Source organism: Sarcophilus harrisii, chromosome 1, assembly GCF_902635505.1.
Source record: "Sarcophilus harrisii chromosome 1, mSarHar1.11, whole genome shotgun sequence".
Lineage (NCBI taxonomy): Eukaryota > Metazoa > Chordata > Mammalia > Dasyuromorphia > Dasyuridae > Sarcophilus > Sarcophilus harrisii.
The window spans coordinates 606,355,868-606,378,095 of NC_045426.1; the positions used below are offsets into that span (position 1 = coordinate 606,355,868).

The following is a 22,228-nucleotide window of genomic DNA, read 5'->3' on the forward strand; positions in this document are numbered from 1 at the left end:
AATTGTCAGAGGCAAATAGGCCATCCTGTCTTACAAATGAAGTTGGAACATGACCTGAGGTTATCCAGAGCAGCCCATATCTGACAGCAAAACATCAGTAAAGCATCCTGGGAGAGTGTTTAATACGATCTGTAACTAAATACTTTGGTGATGGAACTCATTGAATTTTCAAAGTAGCGCATTCCACTTTTGGATAATCCTCATTACCAGGAAATTTTTTCTTATTATTGAGCTGAAATTTGTCTTGTTTTGTGGTGTGTGTGTGTGTTTTTTTTTTTTTTTCCTTTTGGGAACAAATCCAAATCTAATCCATCCACTTTAGGAGTAGGGAGGAGGATAGCAGATAGAATGCTGGTCTTGTAATCAGTCATGGATTGGATTTAAATCCCATCTTTTTCTTGCTATGTATTGTTTTCTAGTACTAAAACTTTAAACTCTTATGCTTTTTTTTTTTTTTTTTAATAGTTATAACTTTTTATTGACAGAGCCCATGCCTGGATAATTTTTTACAACATTATCCCTTGCACTGACTTCTGTTCCAATTTTTCCCCTCCCTCCCTCCACCTCCTTCCCCAGATGGCAAGCAGTCCTATACATGTTAAATATGTCACAGTGTATCCTAGATACAATATATGTGTGTAGAACCGAACAGTTCTCTTGTTGCACAGGAAGAATTAGACTCAGAAGGTAAATAACCCGGGTAGAAAAACCAAAATGCAAACAGTTTACATTCATTTCCCAGTGTTCTTTCTTTGGGTGTAGCTGCTTCTGCCCATCCTTGATCAATTGAAACTGAAACTCTTATGTTTTAACCAAACTTGTCATTCTCTTCTGAAACTTTTCTCTTTAGCTGGGATGAAAATATCACCTGAGATAATATATATAAAAGTTTTTTGTTTTTTGCAAATTGTAAAGTAATCCATAAAAGTCAAATGGTTGTCATGTTGCCCTTTTTGCACTGAGGTATTTCCCTTGTTCAGTTATTAGTTCCAAGCACCTTTGGAAAGCTCAGAGCTCAGTTGGTTATAAAATGATCAAGGATGAAAACAAACAAACAAAAAAGCCCCCAATCCTTAATAAAAAGTTTTGTTCTTATTTGGCTCCAATGTCTTTCTAGCCTGTATTGCACATCCTGTTTTCTTGATTGTTTTAAGTCATTACAGCTGTGTCATGTTGTGTGAAAGGAACCAGCCCTCATTGGAGCTGCCACTATAAAACACTGCTGTGCTTATGTGTTTAGAGTGGCTGGGATTCCAGTCTAAGGGCTCTGCCCCATTTCATGGTGAGCGTTAGTGCCTGCCAGGAGAACAGCTGTGCTCTTGTGCCCTGCTGTGGTTTCATCCAGTGCTTCCTTCAGATCTATACAGTAGAGACTTTTTACTGAAAAGGAAATATTTTCAAGTCTGAATAAGAGATTGAGGCAATGTCCAGAAGAATTTAACTAATGCTACTTTTAGAGGGCCATGTTCCTTAGATGACACTTGGGTGCCTTGTTCTTGAAAGAAAAATGCTTGCTTGTGTCTTTCTCTCTTTTTAAAATGATTATTTTTAATATTTTTCCAATTGCATGTAAAAACAACTTTTAATATTCATTTTTTTAAATTTTGAGTTCTAATTCCCTCCTTCCTCCCCTCTGTCCCTTTCACCCATCCTGAGACAGTAAGCAATTTGATACAGATTATATATGTGTAATCATTGCATGTGTTTTAAAAGGAGATGTCCTGTAAGCATCCCCCTCCTGTTACCCTTTTTTCCTAGAAAAGATTCTACCTGAATTTGGCAGACAAATTTACAGAAGCATCAAAAGTTTATAGGGCCAGAGGTCCCCTCCCTGGGAGAGAATAGAGTGGAGGTACTGTGCCAATTTCATAAGTGGATCCACACAGACACACTTCAGGTGCCAATAGAAAGGCTTCCTTTGTCATGGCCTTGCAAGGCCAGCTGTGGAAGTTAGAAATGTTCTCACTCACTGGGTACAGTGACAGCCAGTGCCCTCATGTACAAACAAGGCCTTCTTATATCTGAGAAACAGGGGTCCTTAATATTTTTGTGGGTCATAGATCCTTTGGCTGTCTGGTGAAGCCTGTGAATTTCTTCTCAAAATCATGGTTTTAAATATATAAAATAAAACACATAGGATTACAAGGGAAACCAGGTATGTTGAAATAGAGTTACCAGAATATTTTTTAAACATGTGCTATAGTTTGCTTTTGTAGTTAAGCACTGCTGCTAGAGAGATTGTACATTCTCATCTTGAAAACTTTCTTGGGAATCAAATATAGCACTTTTTAGCCAGTTTCCCAATTAAGCATCCTGTTGGGTCCCATGACTATGACTGATTCCTATTCCCTCTGTCCTCTTTTGCTTCCCTCTTAGCTCCAGGTATCACATCATTGCCTCTCAAGAGAGCCTCTGGGAGCTAAGGTTCCTTCCTGACTTTAGACCCTTTAGTTCTGCTATTTCTGGATCACCATACAGGAATGTTGAATCCTTAAAAACATCTTGGGGAAGTGGAGAGGGAGAGAGAGAGAAACATTTGGAACACAAGATTTTGCAAAGATAAATGTTGAAAACTATCTTTGCATGTATTTAGAAAAATAAAATACTATTTTTAAAAATCTGCAAAACAAAACAGTACCCAGAGTAGAACTCTACTCTTTAAGAAACTCAAGATATATTGGACAAATTTATTTGGAGGTAGTTATTTCACCCCTTAGTTTCAAATGAGTCTGGTAGGACTCTAGCTTCTTGAGGGGTAAGGATAATTCATCTATATTCACCAGGTCTGTGGTCCATGGATCTTAGCAAATCCTAGCAAAAAAATTTCATTGCCTTTAATCCAGGGCTCAGACCTGTAACATTTGCAAAAGATTGTCCCTGTTGGTGAAAAGAATGATGACTTAAACAGGCTGTGTATTTGAAAGAATGACAAGGGATAGAGGTGTAACAAAAATAGCTGGGGGTCTTTTCATGTAATTGAGTCATCTTCATCATACTGGATTTGTTCTCTACTCTTTGAAACAAAGGTGGAGTTTCTCTAGTGAAGTAAGTGAACTTACAATCTGCAGTTCATAATTTTTGGCCTATTATGCAGAACCTATAATCACCAACCCTGTGGAATCAAATCAAACTGACTGAAATAAAATAGTGATCCAATTAATCATTTATCACAATAGGTAGGACTCTTCTGTTGGCACTCTAAATAGATGCCTTGTTGCCAGAGCTTTGGGACACGGGGATGCTTCTAGGAGAGCGGCTTCATGAGTGGGATACTTTTGTTGACACTATTATGATGGGCAAGTGCTCTATGAAGTCCCAAAAGGACCCAATGATGGAGTTTCCTCAGCTCCTTTAGAGCAATGATAGGGGGCACATTTCCACTAAATAAGGTGTGCCCCCAAAGGTATAGTGTGTCAAATCACCTGGCCAAAGGATTTAGGGCCCAGAGGAGGACAGAGTGATTTATAGTCATAAGCAAGTACACACAAGCAAAATTCAGCAGTCTTCTAGAGAAAAAGCTGCAGGCTATCATTACATTGCCTAGATGATCAGGAGCTAAGGATTTGACTTCTCCTGCCTTGAATTATTTCATCTGGGAAACTGAAATGAGAATATTATGTACCTCATCCTGGCAATAAAATAATATATATAGGAAGCAATTTCAGCTCCCCCCCCCAAAAAAAAACCAAAGACAGCATATGAATGCAAGTTAATAATGTAATTAATCATATGCAGATTAAATTTAATGTGGATGAAAGTACTGCTCTGAGGTGCAGGGTTTTAAAAGATTGCTTCTATGAACAATCTTTGTTAATCCTTCTTTTAATCATTTTCTTTCATGTTTTAATTTTGCATTTCCTCAAGAACCAGAAAAAAAAATAATAGTGTGTTCCTTGGGTATGAAGTAGTTAATTGTAAAATATTTTTCTGCCCAGAAAACTAAATGGGTTAAAATTTATGTTGAAGGGAAGGAATTTGTGGTCAGCTAAGGATTCTGGCTTCTTTTAAAGAATTCTATTTCCCTTTAGCCTTATACTCAAGAGGGAGATATCCATAGATTTAATGTGCATATATATGTGTGTGTGTGTTTGTGGGATGTATTGTGGCCTTCTTAAATCCTAAATAATGAAGCTGATAGAAATACTTTTTGGGACCCACATGATAACAAATTTCACTTCTGCTATAACCAGTTAATTGGATTGTGACTATACAAAAGACGTATGATCTAAAACCCAATATTTCCTTTTTTACCTTTCCTGCTTTTTTTTTTACCCCTACCTTTTACTGCTACCATTTTTGCTTCACTAGTAAAATGATTGGTCAGTTGGATTTTACAATAATAATGTTATATATAGCAGTCCTGTCCACCGTGGGGCCCATTCCAGATATATCAAAAACATCTGAAGGCAGAAAAACTGTTCAGCTTTGATGCACAATGATCTTGGGGAAACCCTGTTTCATACCTCAGGCTAGCTCTGAGAACTGTGGAGAAAGGGAGAGGGAAGGAAACAAGAATTTATTAAATTCCTATTATGTCAGGCATTGGGCTAAAAAAAAAAAAAGTGCTTTACAAATATCTGATTTGCTCTTCACAACAACCCTAAAAGGTAGATGCTATTATTATTTTCATTTTACAGTTGAGGAAACTGAGGCAAGTAGAGGTTAAGTGATGGCTTGACCAGGATCACAACAGGTACTAAGGATGTGAGATCACATTTGAATTCAAGGATATCTGACTTCAGGTCTAGCATTCTAGTTTGGATAATCCATTCTTAATCAATCAATCAGTATTTCTTAAATGCCTTTTTTGTACTAAGCATTGTGCTAAGCAGTAGGGATACAAAAAGAGGCAAAAGATAGCCCCAGCCCTCAAGAAGCTTACAATCTATTGGAAATAATCTAGGAATTGTATCTCCTATAGCCTGAACATAATGGACAAATCAATTCTGAAATTTTCCAAACATTTTAATTTGGTTAGGATTTTAGGAAATTTGTACTAAATTAGGCTTCTTAATCTCATATCCCCAAACAAAATGAAGTGGAACCAGTTGGACAGAGAACTTCAGATAGGCCCACCCAATGTGTTCTTAATTCCGTGGGATACAGTTGGACACTTTTGATTATTTATACTTGTGGATCTGTGGTCCCACTAATATGGAAAAATCCTCTCCTAGTGACCTAGATTGCAATGCAAGGTACTTACCTATTCTATATAACTCTTGCTTATGTCTTTCCTTAAAGTTTGGTAGATCCCCCCAGAATACTTGGGACCTGTTGTATTTTCTCTTGATAGAAAGAGAGTATCAGTGTAGTACACAAGTTGCCTATTATTTATTTCTCACTTTTGCTGTGACACTGGCGTAATTTCCATTTTTTTTTTTTTTTTGGTTACACTTTTTTCTCTCTTCTTTTTTGTAATTCTTTGTTATTGTTATGTGTTGAAGCCTGATCACTCACACCCACCATCCACTTCTTCATATTCTTTACAGACCATAATAGTTTCATGACTCATAGACATACGATTTCACGCCTATAGAGCAGTTTTTAAAAATCATGCAGAGAGAAATCTTACATCCATTTTTAAGTGCTAATGGTTTTCCTCAGCTGATAACTGCCCTGTGTGTGTATATGTGTGTGTATGTGTTTTAAAAATCATATAGCTATGCAGCATGCTCAAATATTGTATAAAGATTGAAAAGAGGCTGCAGTTCTCTAGAGAGATAATCCTGTGTTTGTCCAAGAACTGGCTTCTTGCCTACTCCCACACCACCCATTATCCAGGCAGTTGCATATTTGGTAGAGAGATTAATGGAGCTGAACACACAGCTGCAGATTTTCCCACTTTTTGAAAAAAAAAAGAACATTCAGCTGCTTAGAGGGTTGTTATGCATTTTCAAAAAGAATACTTATGTTACCACAACATCATCTGAAACCTCAGATTTGTAGGTAGCCTTGCTTTACTACTAGTAACCACAGATCTTGCATGAGCTCATAATTCTTGCCATGGGGTAGGCCCACATTTTGCTGAAGTGAAATCCTATCCAGTAACCCCAAAAGCCCTGGAGGCTGGTTCAATTCTGGGATAGCCTCAGGGGTGTGAAACTTTTTCTAGGCCACTCTGGGAAACAGCAAGGCCTCTTAATTAATAATAGTTATATGTTTCTATAGTTCTTTAAAGTTTGCAGGATATTTGATAAGTATTCTCTCATATGATGCTATAATATTCCTGAGGAGTAGGTGGTGTTAATAGCCTCATTTATAAATGAGTTAACTGAGGCAGGAGGCAGTTAAATGACCTGCCTAGAGTCACTCACCTAGTAAACTAGTTTCTGAGGCTGGATTTGAATTTAGGTTTTTTTGACTTGAGGTCAAATGCTCCATTCATTTGCCACTGCAGTGGATTCTAATTAAGTCACACCTCCCAGTTCTAACTGATGAGCCTAAACTTGTATCTATAATGCTTCCTAAAGTGAGCCAAGCTTCTAGGAATCTCTTAAACTGAAGGTAAAGCATCTGGCTTACTTCCTAATCCAGATCCAATATTGGGCTCCTCCCAATTTGGTTCAATTTAACCTGCATTAAGTATCTACTTTGTGAAAGGTTTTAAAGCTAACAAGAAAATAAAGTCTCCACCCTCCAGGAATTTATGTTCTGGAGGGTGGAGAGGGGAGAAATTAAAATATACCAAATGTATATGAAAAGTAAGTAGAATGATAGCAAAGTAATCTCCAGAGAGACAGAGAAATCATAACTGGGGGCCATCAGAGAAGGCCACTTGCCTGGTACCTGCACTGGGGGCTGTGCTTTAGAGAAAGTAAGAGACTCTCTGCCTGAGTGACTTTTCTTTGGTCAGAGGGGGCTGCATTGTTTGCCTCCATTTCACTCATCTGCTTTCTCTGGGTTATGTTAATTAAAACAAATTTTAAAATTTTGTGTATGTATTTTATCTTGTTTAGTTTCTCACCAGTCGTCATATATTAAATTAAAATATGGGGGGGAATTAAATATACAAATTCTAAAAAGATGATAGCTTTTTAAGGAATGAAAACCACACAGTGCTATAAACAAGATATGGTAAAACCCTAATAATAAACTGATAAACAAGAAGCTTGTGAATTCGTGTGTGTGTGTGTGTGTGTGTGTGAGAGAGAGAGAGAGAGAGACAGAGAGAGAGAGAGAGAGAGAGAGAGAGAGAGAAGAAATGTGTAGACATAATTGTAATCAAATGCCACAGGAATAAATTTCAGGATTAATGGGGTTAGGGTACATTTTTAGAATTATCATACCCAGGGGTGTGCTAGAGCCAGCTGGCAGATTATTAAATTGTCAATGTGAGTATTTATACCTTAGAAATCAGCAAATGCTATAAATAAGGGTTTGATTTATTGTTCTGTTGATTATTCTGACCCAAGAAAGTGAAGGAGAAAATGTTAATACTGCAGATTAAATTTTAAAGTGTTATCCTTTCAAGAGCCATTTGTTAAACATTTATCAGCACAACAGTGGCTATACCATTTAGGGGTAAACTAGTAACTTGGTCCAACGACTTTTTATTTATTTTTTTATTCTTTTCACCTGGCACAGCACCTGACCAGAGAAACTGAGGCAAAAATTAAGTAACTTGCTCAGTATCACAAAGCTATTGGGTTTGAATTCAGATCTTCCCAGCTCCAGGTTTAGCACTAGACTGCACCAAGTGGCTGACTGTATCTGGCCTCATAAATTTTTGCTGAGTTAGTTAAATCAAAACAATCAGGGTTCAAATCCCCACTCAGTCACTTCTCCCTGCTGGGTCTCAGTTTCCATATCTGTAAATCGAGAGGCTGGATGAGCTGACCTCTTTTGTCCCTGACCACAGCCAGAGGATTATCATTGTTCTTAATGCACCAGTCTCTCAATTATAAATACCAAAGCAGCCAGACTCAAGTTTGGTCCAGATGCACAAACAGAGAGACCCTTGTTGGTCACTGCTTGAATTAGATCTTTGTGGGAAAGGGTTTGGTGCCAGAGCAGCCTGGTTTAGTGAAGCCTTTGTGGAGCAGTGAATTCTTTCTGATTGTTCCAAAACATCACTTCCATCATGTCACACTTCTGCTTAAAGCCTTCAGTGGCTCCCCATCACCTTAAAGTTTAAGTCTTCCTAGAGGGTAGGAGGAAACTATCTTTTTAGCTATAATAACATTTATGTAGTAGCTAAAGATTTTGTATAACATTTAACAAATTACCTATTTTATCTTTATAAGTACCTCAGGGGGTAGGAGTGATTGTCATTCTCAATTTACAAATGAGGAAATTGAGGCAAAAATTAAGGGATTTGCCCAGGATGATAAAGCTAGTTGGATTTGAACTCTGGTCTCCCTGACTCCAGGCCCAACACTGTATCCACTGAGCCTATATCCCAGCTGCCCAATTCAGACAGTATGTAATCCTATAACTTGCACTATGTAACCTCATGGTTACTTAGAAGTTTTTGTTGGATTTTGTTGTTCTTGTCGTTATTCTTGTTCTTGTTCTTGTTGCTCTTCTTCTCTAGTTGACTGCCCAGAAGAGATATCCCAGATGTTTTCTCTTCTCCCTCAGGTCCCATTGAATTTTCCACTTTCTTGCTTTTCTCATTCTTAGTGGCTAAACATGGCTCCATGATGAGCAGATTAAGGCCATCTATTACCAACTCCTTCAACAATCTTGTTTGTTATTTTAGTCACTTTTTTAGTTGTACGCAACTCTTTGTGACCTTGTTTGGGTTTTTCTTGGCAAAAATATTGGAGTAATTTGCCATTTCCTTTTCCAGCTCATTTTTCAGATGAAGAAACTGAGACAGTTTTAAGTGACTTTCCCAGGATCACACCATTAGTAAATGTCTGAGACTGGATTGAACTGAAGAAGATGAATCTTCCTGACTACAGATCTGACACTCTATATTACCTAGTGGCCCCCCAACAGTCTTATTTCTACCTTAGAATTTAGCTGTATCCTTTATTCTTTCTTCCCAGCCTGAAAGGAGGCTTTTCTGAATAAAGTGAGTAGAATGCTGGATTTGGAATCAGAAAAACCTGGACTTTCTATCTGCCTTTAGACACTTAGTAGCTGCTTGACCTCGGGTCAGTAACTTCTATCTGCCTCAGTTTCCCCAACTATAAATAGCATACCTCTCAGCATACTTTAAAAATACTTATTCCCTTCCCCTTCTGCCTCCTCAAGAAACCCAACAAACAAGAGACTCTCTTGTTAAATGACCTTGTATTTATTTTGTTTTATGTATATATATTATCTCTTCCCATAGAATGCAAATTCCTTGAGGAGAGAAACTTTTCTTTTGTTTTTGTATCCTCAGAAGTTTGCACTGTTTTTGGTACATAATTAACTAATATTTACTAAACACCTACTATGTGCCAGGCACTGTGCTAAGTTTAATAAATATTTATTGATTGACTTGTTCATAAATGTGCTATTTCCTCTGTCAGGAAAGAAAAATCTGTAATTTTTTTTGCCTTAGGAAGAGATATAGGACTTTTTATATGAAATATAACATATAAGTGTTGGTGATAAGACAAATTTTAGGAAAATGCCATTATACCTACATTAATCGATGTTGCCTCAAACTGACAGCTCAGAAAGAGCTTAATTTAGAAAGGCCAAGATTACCCCCTATACCCAGGGATATCATTGGTAGTTTTGCCACTGGTCTCCCAAGACTGGAGTAGGGAGTAAGGCTGAGGACTTTGCACAGCTCTGCCTTCCTTAAGTCAAGACCTCATGGGGTGATATCATTGAATAGCAAATAAAAACAATAGCATCTGCATTATAGAGTTCTGCTGAAATCACCATTCTCATTACATACTCTTCCTTCTCACCCTGGATTACCCTACAGTCCCCTTCTCCTTCCCATAGATGAGTTCTTCCTTGGGCTTTTTGTTTGGGGGAGTGTCCCAGATGCACCATCCTTCATCCCTCTTCCAGATTGCTCCATGCCCAGCTTCTTCCCTCATTAGAATATTTGCTCCTTGAGGACAAAGATTGATATTTTTTCTTTTGTATTTGTACTTGTATTGTATGTATATACTTAGTATAGTACCTGCCACACAGTACAAACTTAATGTTTGTTAACTCTCTAACTCTCTATACAACATAACTGCATCACTGACTTTTTTTCATTGGGGACAGAAGATATGGTTTTTAAAAAATGTGAAGGGGAGAAAAACACCCTTCTGAAAACAGTCTGGTTCTCAAATTAACAACCATTTTGGTACTCTCTTATTATGAATACTCAAGGTTAAGCAACCATCCAGAGACTTCTTTTGTTGAAAAGAGAATCAAACCTTATGAGATTTAAACCTGACACTCTAATATCATGAACACCGCATAGTTATAGCCCCATTTCTATTAGGAAGCAAAGACCTTTTTATAATGACATGGAATTGGGAAAGCTGGTTAAAGATAGAGAATAACTAGGGCAATCTCTGTAGCTGATTGTGAAGGTCATGGTGACTGGCAGCCTAAAGTAGGTAGTGCATAAATTATAATTATATACTTTGTAGTCACATAATAATAATGCTTAGTTACAGGGGTCCTTAAACTACGGCCTGCGGGCCAGATGTGGCAACTGAGGACAGCTATCCCCCTCACCCAGGGCTATGAAGTTTCTTTATTTAAAGGCCCACAAAACAAAGTTTTTGTTTTTTCCGCCCTCCAATAGTCTGAGGGACAGTGAACTGGCCCCCTATTTAAAAAGTTTGAGGACCCCTGCATTGTGGCACTTTAAGATTTATAAATCACTTTATTCATAAAGCTGGGTCCTGATTGGAGGTAAATAGGGGGCTTGTGGATAGAGCAGCTGAATGTGGCCTCAGACACTTACTAACTTATATAAATATGGGCAATTTATTTAACTTCTGTTAGCCTTACTGTCCTAGAGAAGGAAATGGCAAACCATTACAGAATCTTTACAAAGAGTTTGGACTTGACTGAAATACTGAATAATAACAAGAGGTCCTGATTAGTGTAGATAATGAATCCTGTGAAGTGGTTACATTATTCAAATTCACATTGTAGCTTTCCATTGAGTTGGAATCTGTTATCATATTTTACATAATTATTACTTTAGATAGTTTAAATCTGAATTCACTCCATTACTTCATCAGATTCATTATTCACACGAATTGAGACCTAGCTGTTATTATCTCATTTGATTCTCACAACTTAGTGAGGAGTGCTAGTGTTATGCCTATTTTAGAGAGGAGGAAATTGAGACAGAGAAACGTTAAGTGACTTGCTCAGAATCACATAACTAATAAGTATCCTAGGCAGGATTCAAATTCAGCCTTTCCTGATTCTACATCTGGCTTTCTATCCACCATATTACCTATCCACCATACAGGAATTCTGTAATCCTCTTTTCCAGGCTTCATTAAGCCTTGCCTCATTATAGTATATCATATTGCATTTTTAGAAATAAAGGAGTTACTAACAGTGAGAAACTTGGTACCTTTTAACCCCATCTTTAATTGTCACCTCATTCCCATTCTTACATTCAGAGCAATTATAAAAACAACACAGTTATTTGAATAGAAGTTAAGGGTAATAATCTGTTGCTGCCAAAGCACATTACATTACTTAATCTTATTGCCTTTTTATTTCTTACATTTCTCTGAATATCATTGTTTTCAATGATGTAATGAAATTTTCATGTCTAAAAACCTGAACATTGAATTTTCATTGGTTTATATATCAGTGGTGGTAAACATTATGTTAGGTGCTACCTGCTAGATACAAAGCAGGAATATTTATCTATGATTGTCATCACTTTATAGGATTAGCTTTTCAAATGCAACCTTTATAGAAACTCTATTGCTTCTTCCTACACATTATTTCTGTAAGTTGAACAGCAGTTATCACTAAAATGGTACCTTAGAGTCTGATTGTATAGGACAACTGATTAGTGTTTCTCGTGGATAACAGAGAGAATAAGAGAAACTACATGATGTAGGTGACTTTGAAAAAGATGTCTTTAGTCAATATTTATGCTCTTTTAAATCTTTAATTTCTATTTAGCAATATCATAATATTCAATTTAGAGCAAGGTTTAAATAAATACAAACATATAGGTATACATGTAATACCCCTTTCCACGAAATATGTATTTTCAAACATTGCTTCATTTAACTCCAGTTTTCTTTCTTCTTTAAAGAGGAGTTTTGAATTCTCTTACTTATTTTGGCAAAAATCATAAGGCCACATTCATATCTTCCAACTGCTTAAATGTTATTTGCCAATTTGCAACTCTGTTATTCTCCCAATGTCAGTAGGAAAGTCCTTTGATACTTCCTCCCCAGTGGCCTCTTCCAGCTCCTCCGTACTTACCAATTATTCTCTCTGCAAGATAGATAACTGCTTCCTGCTAATCATAGGGAATACTAAGCTGTCTTTTCCTATATTATCTCCTTCTTCTTCCAGATTTAAAAAAAAGGGGGAGAGGAGGGTGAAAAGTAGGAGAATATTCTACATGAGTCTACAGCTCTTTTTGAACAAACAATTCCTTATTATTGATTGGTATTGTGGTGAGATGTTTGCAAAGTAGGTGTAGTTTTTTTCCCCCCTTTGGGGTTACACAATTGGATGGTTTTTCTTAGGCTCCTACCATGCAAGAACAAATGTGTAATTACACAATCCCTGCTGGCTCTCAGTCATACTGCAGGGCGATCACAGCTGCCAGAACTAATACAGGAGGAGGTTGGAAGAAAGATTATTTTCTGTTAGTCTGGCTTCCTATCAGATGGGAGACTGGGGCCCAACCATGGTGTTATCCCAACTTGATCGTATACTGAGGTCCTGTTGCCTTGTTGCACTCATATTGTTAACACTTAGAATGCTGGTTCTTAGGATTTTTTTTTCTATTTCCCATATATGTGGAAGTCAGCTGCCCCTGCTTTTCCCAGAAGAATTCTTTTTCTCAGCAAGAGTATCACAAGTGTCCTTTTTGAAAATTAACAACATTTACTCAGGAAAAGATTAGTTGCTAAGCAGTAACAGGTGTGCCTGAGTAAAACATTGATAGTCTCAAAGAATTTTTAAACCCCTACTAAACTTGAGCAGAACATAATGGTCCAGAGTTTTACCTTAGATTAAATTCTTGATAAGGTTGAATGGAGTAGTAAAACCTAGTTGGAGGAGAATGTTAATCTTATCCTCTTCTTCCTATCCTGCTAAACCTTAAAATGAGGGCTTTAGAAAAAGGGGGAGAACTTTGGATCTTCCCAAAATATTGGTTATTAATGATCATTTCTCTCATTATAAATAGTCTTCTTTCTTCCTGTACCCCATTTCCAGTTCCCCCTTTTAGAATTAAAGCTTCCTAAGAGCTAGAATATTCTTGTTTTTATATTCCTAATACTTAATTCATTGCCTAGTATAGTAAACCCTATAATTATTTCTAAGATTATCTCTACAGGTACTTGAAATTGCAATTGGCAATTTGGCAATTGCTATCCTGTTTTATTGATGCTAGCACAGGTGAAGGGCAGAGATTGGATGCAGAACAAATATATCTATCACCTATCTATGTATGTATGATGTATATATGTTGAATGAATCTACCTACATGTCTATCTGTCTATTCATCTATCTATTTATCTAAGCTATTGGAATGAATATAATTACAGTGGGAGAAGAAAGTAGGAATACAGAGTCTTGGGAGAAAAAAGTTACATGATAACTTTATTGTATATTTAAAAGGAATAACAAGTTATACATAATAGATTTGTAATTTCATATACAAGCATCTTTTTTTCCTATTCTATTATGTTATGGAAATAACATTCAGAATGAAATACATTTAAAAACAAAACACTGATAGTCCTTTTTAAATGAGAAATGACAAAAAGACGATAAGTCACTGGATATAAGAGATAGGATTCTTTTAAAAATAATTTTAAATATGTATGGGGAAAAGGAATGCTCTCCTATCTTTACTACTCACAGGGGTAGAGATTTAAAGAGATATATTTGGAAGATAATGAATACTGAAAGTACTAATGCAGAAATAATTTTCAGATTGTGAAGGAGAAAACAAAAATGATTTGCAGGAAATACAAACCCAAGATAAGTAAAGAGGTAGTCAGATAGTATCTATCTATGCTCATGAGTTCAAATCAGTGGATCTTTAAAAGTTTCTGGACAGAAGGACAAATATACTATTTTTCAAACTTCAAAAATAAGGGTAGAGTCTAAAAATATAGGCTAGTGATGCTGATTTTGATTTCTAGAAAAATTTTAGAATGTATTATTAAATAATTGTTTGTTAACAAGAAAAGGAAGTAATTCTCACTGAAAGCCAACATGACATTATCAAGACTAGGTCCTAGAAGACTAGTCTAATTCTTTTATAGATAAGAATGGCAAATGAGAGGATGAAAAAGTTATATTTTGCTTAGATTTTAGCAGCATTTTAAGCAAAATCTCTCATAGTATTCTTGTGAATACATAGACATATAAGCTAATTAGGTACTTTTGGAAAGGTATGAATAGCTACACCAAAAGAATAGTTACTGAGCAGTATCAGCTTGGAGAGATATGTTTTAATGGAGAATCCTAGGGATCTGCGCTTTTCTCAATATGAATTATCATATTTATCAGTCACTAAGATGGCAGAATTAGTAGCATGCCTACAAACTTGCAGATAACACAACATTTGTAGAAATATATAACATGTTGAATTAGAGATAATATGTAAAAGATTCTAACAAACTGGAATCTAATAAGATGACATTTGTTGAGAATAAATTGTCTTATCTTATCCAAGATGGAGGAATTGGGGCTAGACAACAATTCTCATAAAAAAGACACTACATTATTTTTTGTGGTTATTCATTTGTTTCAGTCACACCTGATTCTTTGTGACCCCATTGGGTTTTCTTGGCAAAGATATTGTAGTAGTTTGCCATTGCCTTCTCCAGCTCATTTTGCCAATGAGGAAACTGAAGCAAATGGGATTACACAACTAAAGTGTATGAGGCTGGATTTGAACTCTGGTGTTCCACTCCAGGCTCACCTGAATACTTTAAGAAGCTAACACTAACAGCCAAGTAGCACAGTGGGTAAAAGTACCATATCTGAGGTCAGAGCCAAGTTCAAATCCAATCTCAGACATTCATTGGCTATGTGGTCTTAAACAAGTCATTTATTATGTGCCATCTGTAAAATGGGGATAATAATAGCACCTATTTTCTAGGGTTATTATGGGGATCAATGAGATAATATTTATAAAGCACTTAGTAAACAAAATGCTATGCAAATTATAGGTATTGTTATAATTATTATTGCTATCAATAGTGAAGTATTTGAAGGGCTGTCATGAAATAGAACAATTTGACTGAGTGCTTGGACACAAGAGTGCAGAACCAGTTGTCATAGGTGGAAAATATAGAGACACAGATTTTAGGTATATATGAGGGGATAAGTTCCCTAACATGAAAACAGTTTTTCAGTTATTTCCCCATCCCCAACGCTGTTCAATGGTAGCTAACATAACCACTTGTTGATTGATCTATAAAATTATCATTCAGTTACAAGTTGGGCTTTACAAATTAGCCTCTGAGATATCTTCCAATTCTTAGATTCTATGATTCATATCTCCTTTATAGAACAGAGGCACAGTTCTTTTTCCTGTGTCTATATATATAATATATACATGATTTGCAATACAGAATGTACTGTTGGCTATTAACTTTAAGTCCACTATAATTAAATGGATTTCCTGGCAGTACCCATGGTTTCTAACTAATTCTGCCTGTTTCTGTTTGCAGAACATTTTGCTATTTTAGAAATCAGCAGACTGTGGGTAGAATTAAATCAAGAGAAGTAAATGACATATTTCTTATTACCATAATACTGATAATACTAATTATTTAGAATATAAATATGAAAATTCTGATGAATGCGTTGTTTGATGTACATATAGTATATGTCTTAGCATTATCCAATCCAATCCATTAAACATTTATTAAGTTCCTACTGTGTGCCAGACACTGTGCTAAATGTTGAGAATACAATTTTAATTATTCAGGGCTCCTGCCCTCAAGGAACTTATAATCTAAATAGGAAGACATTACACACAAAAGAAGGTAGAAAAACTGGAGGAGAGGGACACCAGAAGATATCTTGTTTCCTTAGAGCTAAAATCAAGCAGATCAGTGGATGTAAACCTATTACCTCTAAAAACCTAAAAGCAATATAAAAAGAGAAAAAACTATCAATTTATATAAAATTATTCACAGCTAATCTGTTTGTAATAGTAAAAAGTTAGAAGTGACTTTTAGAGGTCCCTTAATTGAATAATAACAAAAGAAATTATGATATGTTAATATATGGGATATATGTTAACTTAGATTTTTCAATTCAGATTTATATATAATTTTCTTGGTATTGGAAATTCCTCCAAACTCTTTCTATCAATGCAGATCAGCACTTCACCTGCAATGTGCAGCCTTAGATTATTATCTAGGGCTTGGGCCAGAGGAGTGGGAAATAGGGTGGAGAATGAGGGGAGATATTAAGAGAATTGTCTGGAATCACAATCTAAGAATACCATGAATTCAGTGTGACTTTTGTCAGTGCAGTACTAAAGCAACTTTACATAGTGGAAAGGTGCTGGCCCTACATCAGGATGAGTTCAAATCCTGCCTCAAACACTTACTATGTGACTCTGGTCTAATTACTTAATCTTTCTGTAAATCACAGTTTCTTCAACTGGAAAGTGGGGATAATAAAAGTAGTGTTGTAAGGATCCTAGAGTTGTAAGGATCATATGAGATAATATTTATAAAGAACCTAGCACATAATAGCTATTTAATAATTTCTTGTTTCCTTTCTTCCCTTTCCCCAGCTTCTTTCCTTTTCTCTAAAACACAATTTCTCTTTCATTTTTTTTTTTTTAGTTCTAAAATGATGAAAAATTTTAAATCACAAAGGAGGTCATCTAATTTTGATTGAGGGCTTATCCACATGTGAAGTCATAAGTTTTGAACATCACATACTATCAGGACTGTGGTGTTCTTATGACTTATCTGGCTTGTTTATTTAAGCTAGGAGATAGTGTGGAGAAGAGTATGATCGAAGGGAAAGATTGCTGGATTTATAGTCAGATCAGGGATTGAATCTTGTCAATGTCGACTTACTTAATACCTGCATTGGGCAAATTGCTTTATATTCTTCAGTTTTAAAATGAGAGAGCTGGACTTTTAGGCCTTTTCAAGCTCTAAGTCAATTATCCTATTATAAAACAGAATTAAATTAGACTAGGTGATCTCTCCAGGTTTGACATTCTGTGATTAAATATCAGATGTGTGTGTGTGTGTATGGTGTGTGTATGTGTGTGTGTGTGTCTGTTTGTATATATGTGTGTGTGTGTGTTGCTAAATGGGCATCCTAGTTCCTGGAAATTAATTTTTTTTTTTTGACTTGGTTGCCTTTATCATGTAATAAGGGTAGAAATCACTTGCAGACAAGATAGTCTAGTATTGTGGTAAAATACTGTCTGCTAATTAGCAGAATTTTGGCTAATGACAACTGTAGATTTGAGAAGTTGAAGGGATCTCAAACAGGAACTAATGTGTGAATCCTCAAAGAAAAGAAAAGAAACAAATTACCTTTGACTTCGGAAATTTAGAAACCAGATTACTGCCACTAATAACAGCAGAGAGACTCTTTTCAGTGGCTGCTCCTAGTGCTTTAGTCGTGAAGATTAATCCGAATGGCCATTATCCAGTGACATTTCTTGTTTAAACTTACTCAGCTTTTAATACCAATATATTGAGTGGTTATAGGAGCTTGGGGCAAGTAGATAGGTGAGTGGATAGAGTGCTGAGCCTGGAGTGAAGAAAACTCATTTTCTGAGCTCAGATTCTTCCTAGTTATATAAACAAGTCACTTAACCCCGTTTGCCTCAGTTTCCTTATCTATAAAATGAGCTAGAGAAAGAAATGGCAAACCACTGCAATGTCTTCACCAAAAAACCTCGGATAGGATCATGAAGAGTTAGACATAACTGAGTAACAACTGTCACAGAAATTTAATAAACGTCAGTGGCTCCCCATTGCTTTTAAAATCAAATTAAAATCTTGTTTGTCAGCTAAAGCCTCTGATGATCTTGCATCAATGTACCTTCCCAGAATTGTGTTATGTTGTTCCCTTTCATGTATTCAGCATACATGATACCCCATCTTTCATCCTTTTGCTATTTAATAAGCTTTTTTCTAGTCCTAGGATGTGTTCCTTAAATACTTTAATGATAATAGCTAACATTTACATAGCACTTAATATGTGCCAGGAATTTATAATTGTTATCTTATTTGATCCTCAAAACAACCATTAGGAGGTAAGTGCTATTATAACGCCCATTTCACAGATGAGGGAATTGAGGCAAACAGAGGTAACCTGATTTGTGCAGGGTGACATAGGTAGCAAGTGTCAGAGGCTGGTTTTGAACTCAAATTTAGCTGCCTCTACTTGTTTTTTCTTCTTAGAATCTCTAGTTTTCCTCAAAGATTTATTCAAATATTGCAACCTACAAAAGGCCTTTCCTGATTTTGATTTTTACATACTTATTTTGCGTTTTTGAAATAAATATAGGTATATGTATACACAAAGTATTTATGTAATCTTCCCGTTATGCAAGTTTCTTATAAATGGAGACTGTTTAATTTTTGGATTTGGTACTTAGTACTAGGCAGCTAGATAGAGTAGTAGATAGACATTGTACTTCGAGTCAAAAAAGTTCAAATCCTGACTCAGATAGCTATGGAATCCTAGACAAATTATTTAAACTCTTTCCCCTGCAAGAACCTCATCTGTAAAATGGAGATAACACCTATCTCCCGAAATTGTTGTGATGATCAAATGAGTGTAAAGAATTTTGCCAAACATAAATAGCTATATAAATGTTAACTTTGATTCTTACTTTTGACAGGGGTTTAATAAATGCTCCTTGATTGATTCTGTGAAGCAGTCACATTATATTATAAATGAGACATTATAAGTCATCTGTGTTCCACCCTCTCCAGAATTCTTTCTGAGCTAGTCCTGAAAAGTAGTCTCTAGCCTCTGCTGACATGTCTAGTAACAGGTCACTTAGTCTCTTATCAAACAATCTGTTTTCATTTTCAGGCAGTTCTAGTTGTTAAAAATCCCCTTTTATGTGCAACTGAAATCTGCTTCAATTTAACCTCTTCTCATTGGTCTCCCTTCTGTTCTTTAAAACCACACAAATTATCCAATATCTTTTCCCCATCAACCTGTCAAGTATTTTAAGGTAGCAGAAGTATGCCCCTCCTAAATCTTATTTTTTCTGAGGCTAAATACTCCCAATCTCTTCACTTATGCCTCATTTGTCATAGTTTTAAATCCCTTTAACTATCCTTGTCATTGTTCTCTGGAAACACATACATCACTCTGCTTTTCCCTTGTAAAATGTGGTACCCAGTGCTGTTAGTAGGATTTCAGATGTTGTCTGGTTAATGCAGGGTACACTATCACTGCAGAAATTCTTGTAATGAATGATATACTTCATTAATGCTGACAAGTTGAAAGTATCCTTCTTCTTTACTCACTGAGTTTATAGATCAACTAAAACTCTAGTCGTTTTGCATGAACTCCTGTTGATAAAAGTTAAAGAAGCTACCCTTTATTGACTTAAAGGTTTTTTCAATTTATTTTCAGTTCCAAATCTTCTCCCTCCCTCTTCTGCCCCTTCCCCTACCCATTGAGAAAGCAAGAATAAGCTTTATTAATTTGAAGCATTTGTGTGGAGTTAAGTGTGAGAAATCAGAAAATCTTAGATAACCATTCCTATCCATTGAACTCCTCAAAAATTGATGGATTGTTGTTTATTACTAATTATTAAACAAGAATTATCAACAAATAATAAAACAAGTGATAATATAATATTATATCATATTTGTATAAATACTCGTTATATATGCTACATTTATTATATATAAATATGTGACATTATATATATACATATATATTTGATAATATTTATATGTAATATAATAATGAAATAAGTGACAAAATAAGATTTCTAGTTCACTTTGTACATACTACCTCATTGGAACTTCAAAACAACTCTGTGAGGTAGCTGCTATAATTATTCCCATTTTATAGATGTAGAAATGAAGCTAAGAGCAGATAAATGATTTTCCCACAGTCTTACTTGCCTAAGATGGCATTGAGTCTTACCGCTTACATCTTGTGTTACATATTATATCTACTATGCTACAACTTCATACAATTGGTCCAATGGAAAGAGCACTGGCTTTAGAGCCAGAAAGGTTGGGTCTAAATCGTCCTTTCCTTGGACAAATCACTTAAGGCTCCTGAACCTCAGTTTCCATATCCATCAAAAAAAGGAGTTGTACTGAATGGCTTCTCAAGCTCCTTCCAGATCTGCATATCTTATCCTAAGATCTCATAAGAATTTTATTAAAAGTGTGTGTGTGTGTGTGTGTGTGTGTGTGTGTGTGTGTGTAAAAAAAGTCAGTGATAAAAAAAAGATAAAGAGAAAAATGTATTTTTTTCTTTTAAAAGTTCAATAAATTTTTGTGAAGACCTTTGATCTCAAGTACTTTTTATCTTTGTCTTCTCAGGTTTGTCAGTTCGTTGTTTCTGTGAATGGTCTCAACGTTCTGCACGTTGACTATAGGACCGTGAGCAATCTGATTCTGACTGGCCCAAGGACTATCGTCATGGAAGTCATGGAGGAGCTGGAATACTAAGGAGGAGACTTCCCCCTTTCATCACTGTATCAGACAAATATAATCTTAACTACCTGCAAGGAGTAACACAAAACAATGCAAGAGAAAAGCTGCCTTCCTCATTTAAATGGATGGCAGTGACCATTGATATATCCCTTACCCCCCTTTAATTTACTTTCATATGTGATTTAAATGTGCAAGTGCCCTTTAAGAAATCCATTCTTTTTCTCATTATACAGTGCCACCTACTCAATGTTCTTTCAGTGTTGATCATAGTTGTATTCTTTTACATTTATTTCTTTTCATTTTTAGAAAAAAACTGAAGTCCTTTTCTCTCCAAACTTTAGGATGCCAAAAAATCCCATGAATCATAGAATGTACTTATATAGGTTCTTATTTCAAAATCTTAGTAAAATCAGTATAAATCTGTGCATTAACTTTGATAAAATTTAATGAACCTCATATCAAAGTGATATCTGAAGGGTCCTCAATAAACTATGTGCCAACTTTTTAAAGAAATAGAGCAAAAGCATTGACATGTATGAATCCCTTTCCCCCTCACCTCTAATCCCCACTTGGCCCCTCTGCCATTGGCAACAAACTTTTTATTTATACCATGCTTTCCAATATGATATGGAATATAAACTTTTATAATTTTTTTAAAGCATTTCTTAAAATGTTTTACAACTCTCAGAAGGTACATTACCCTTCAGGGGCCAAGTGATTGTGGGCTATAAGAAACTACAGTCACTTTTTGGAATTAATCCTAAATCCATTGAATGTATATAGATTGTCATTTATGTATGTATATATGTATGTATGTATGTACATACCTGGGGCAGCTAGGAGGCACAGTGTATAGTCTGGAGTCAGGAAGATCTGAGTTTAAACCTACCTTCAGATACTTACTAGCTATGTGACCCTGGGCAAGTCACTTAACCCTATTTGCCTCAGTTTCCTCATATGTAAAATGAGCTGGAGAAGGAAAGGGCAAATACTCCAGTATCTTTGTCAACAAAACCCCAAATGGGATCACAGAGATTTGGACATGACTGAAAACAATTGAATGTATATACTTGGTAAATGGTCAGCTGATGTTCTAACATGTCTGGTCCATTTAATTAGAATATCTTTTTACAGTGAGAAAAACAACAATGAACTACAGTTTGACCTACAATGTGAGAAAAACAGTCACCTTCCTATTTGGGGACATGTTTTCCCCCTTAGCATTAGCTTTCTTGTGTAACATGTTCTATGTCTTTGTGCTTGTTTGTTCAGGATTGTCTTCCGCTGAAATCTGAGCTTGTTGTGTCTTTTGAGCTTGTGTGTGAATGGTGTATTTTCTTATTTTGTCATGAGAAAGAGTTTACTTGGGATCTCCAGGAAGGAGATGAATCCCAAAGGAAATGATTAATGGCCTGTGTTTAGGATATCCAGGATTTGCTAGATACATCTTAATTCTGTGTAAAGGAATTCTAAAT

The 22,228-nt window shown here is 35.8% G+C and overlaps 1 protein-coding gene across 1 annotated transcript in view; it reads left to right on the forward strand.

The window, feature by feature from the left end:
- The window catches only part of DEPTOR (DEP domain containing MTOR interacting protein), a 169,186-nt gene extending 148,090 nt beyond the window's left edge, over window positions 1–21,096 (forward strand). The window contains exon 9 of the mRNA XM_003760351.4: window positions 20,640–21,096. Coding sequence (XP_003760399.1) covers window positions 20,640–20,768 — 129 coding nt within the window. The 3' untranslated portion in view covers window positions 20,769–21,096. The remainder of the gene's footprint in view (window positions 1–20,639) is intronic.
- The last annotated feature ends 1,132 nt before the right edge of the window (window positions 21,097–22,228 follow it).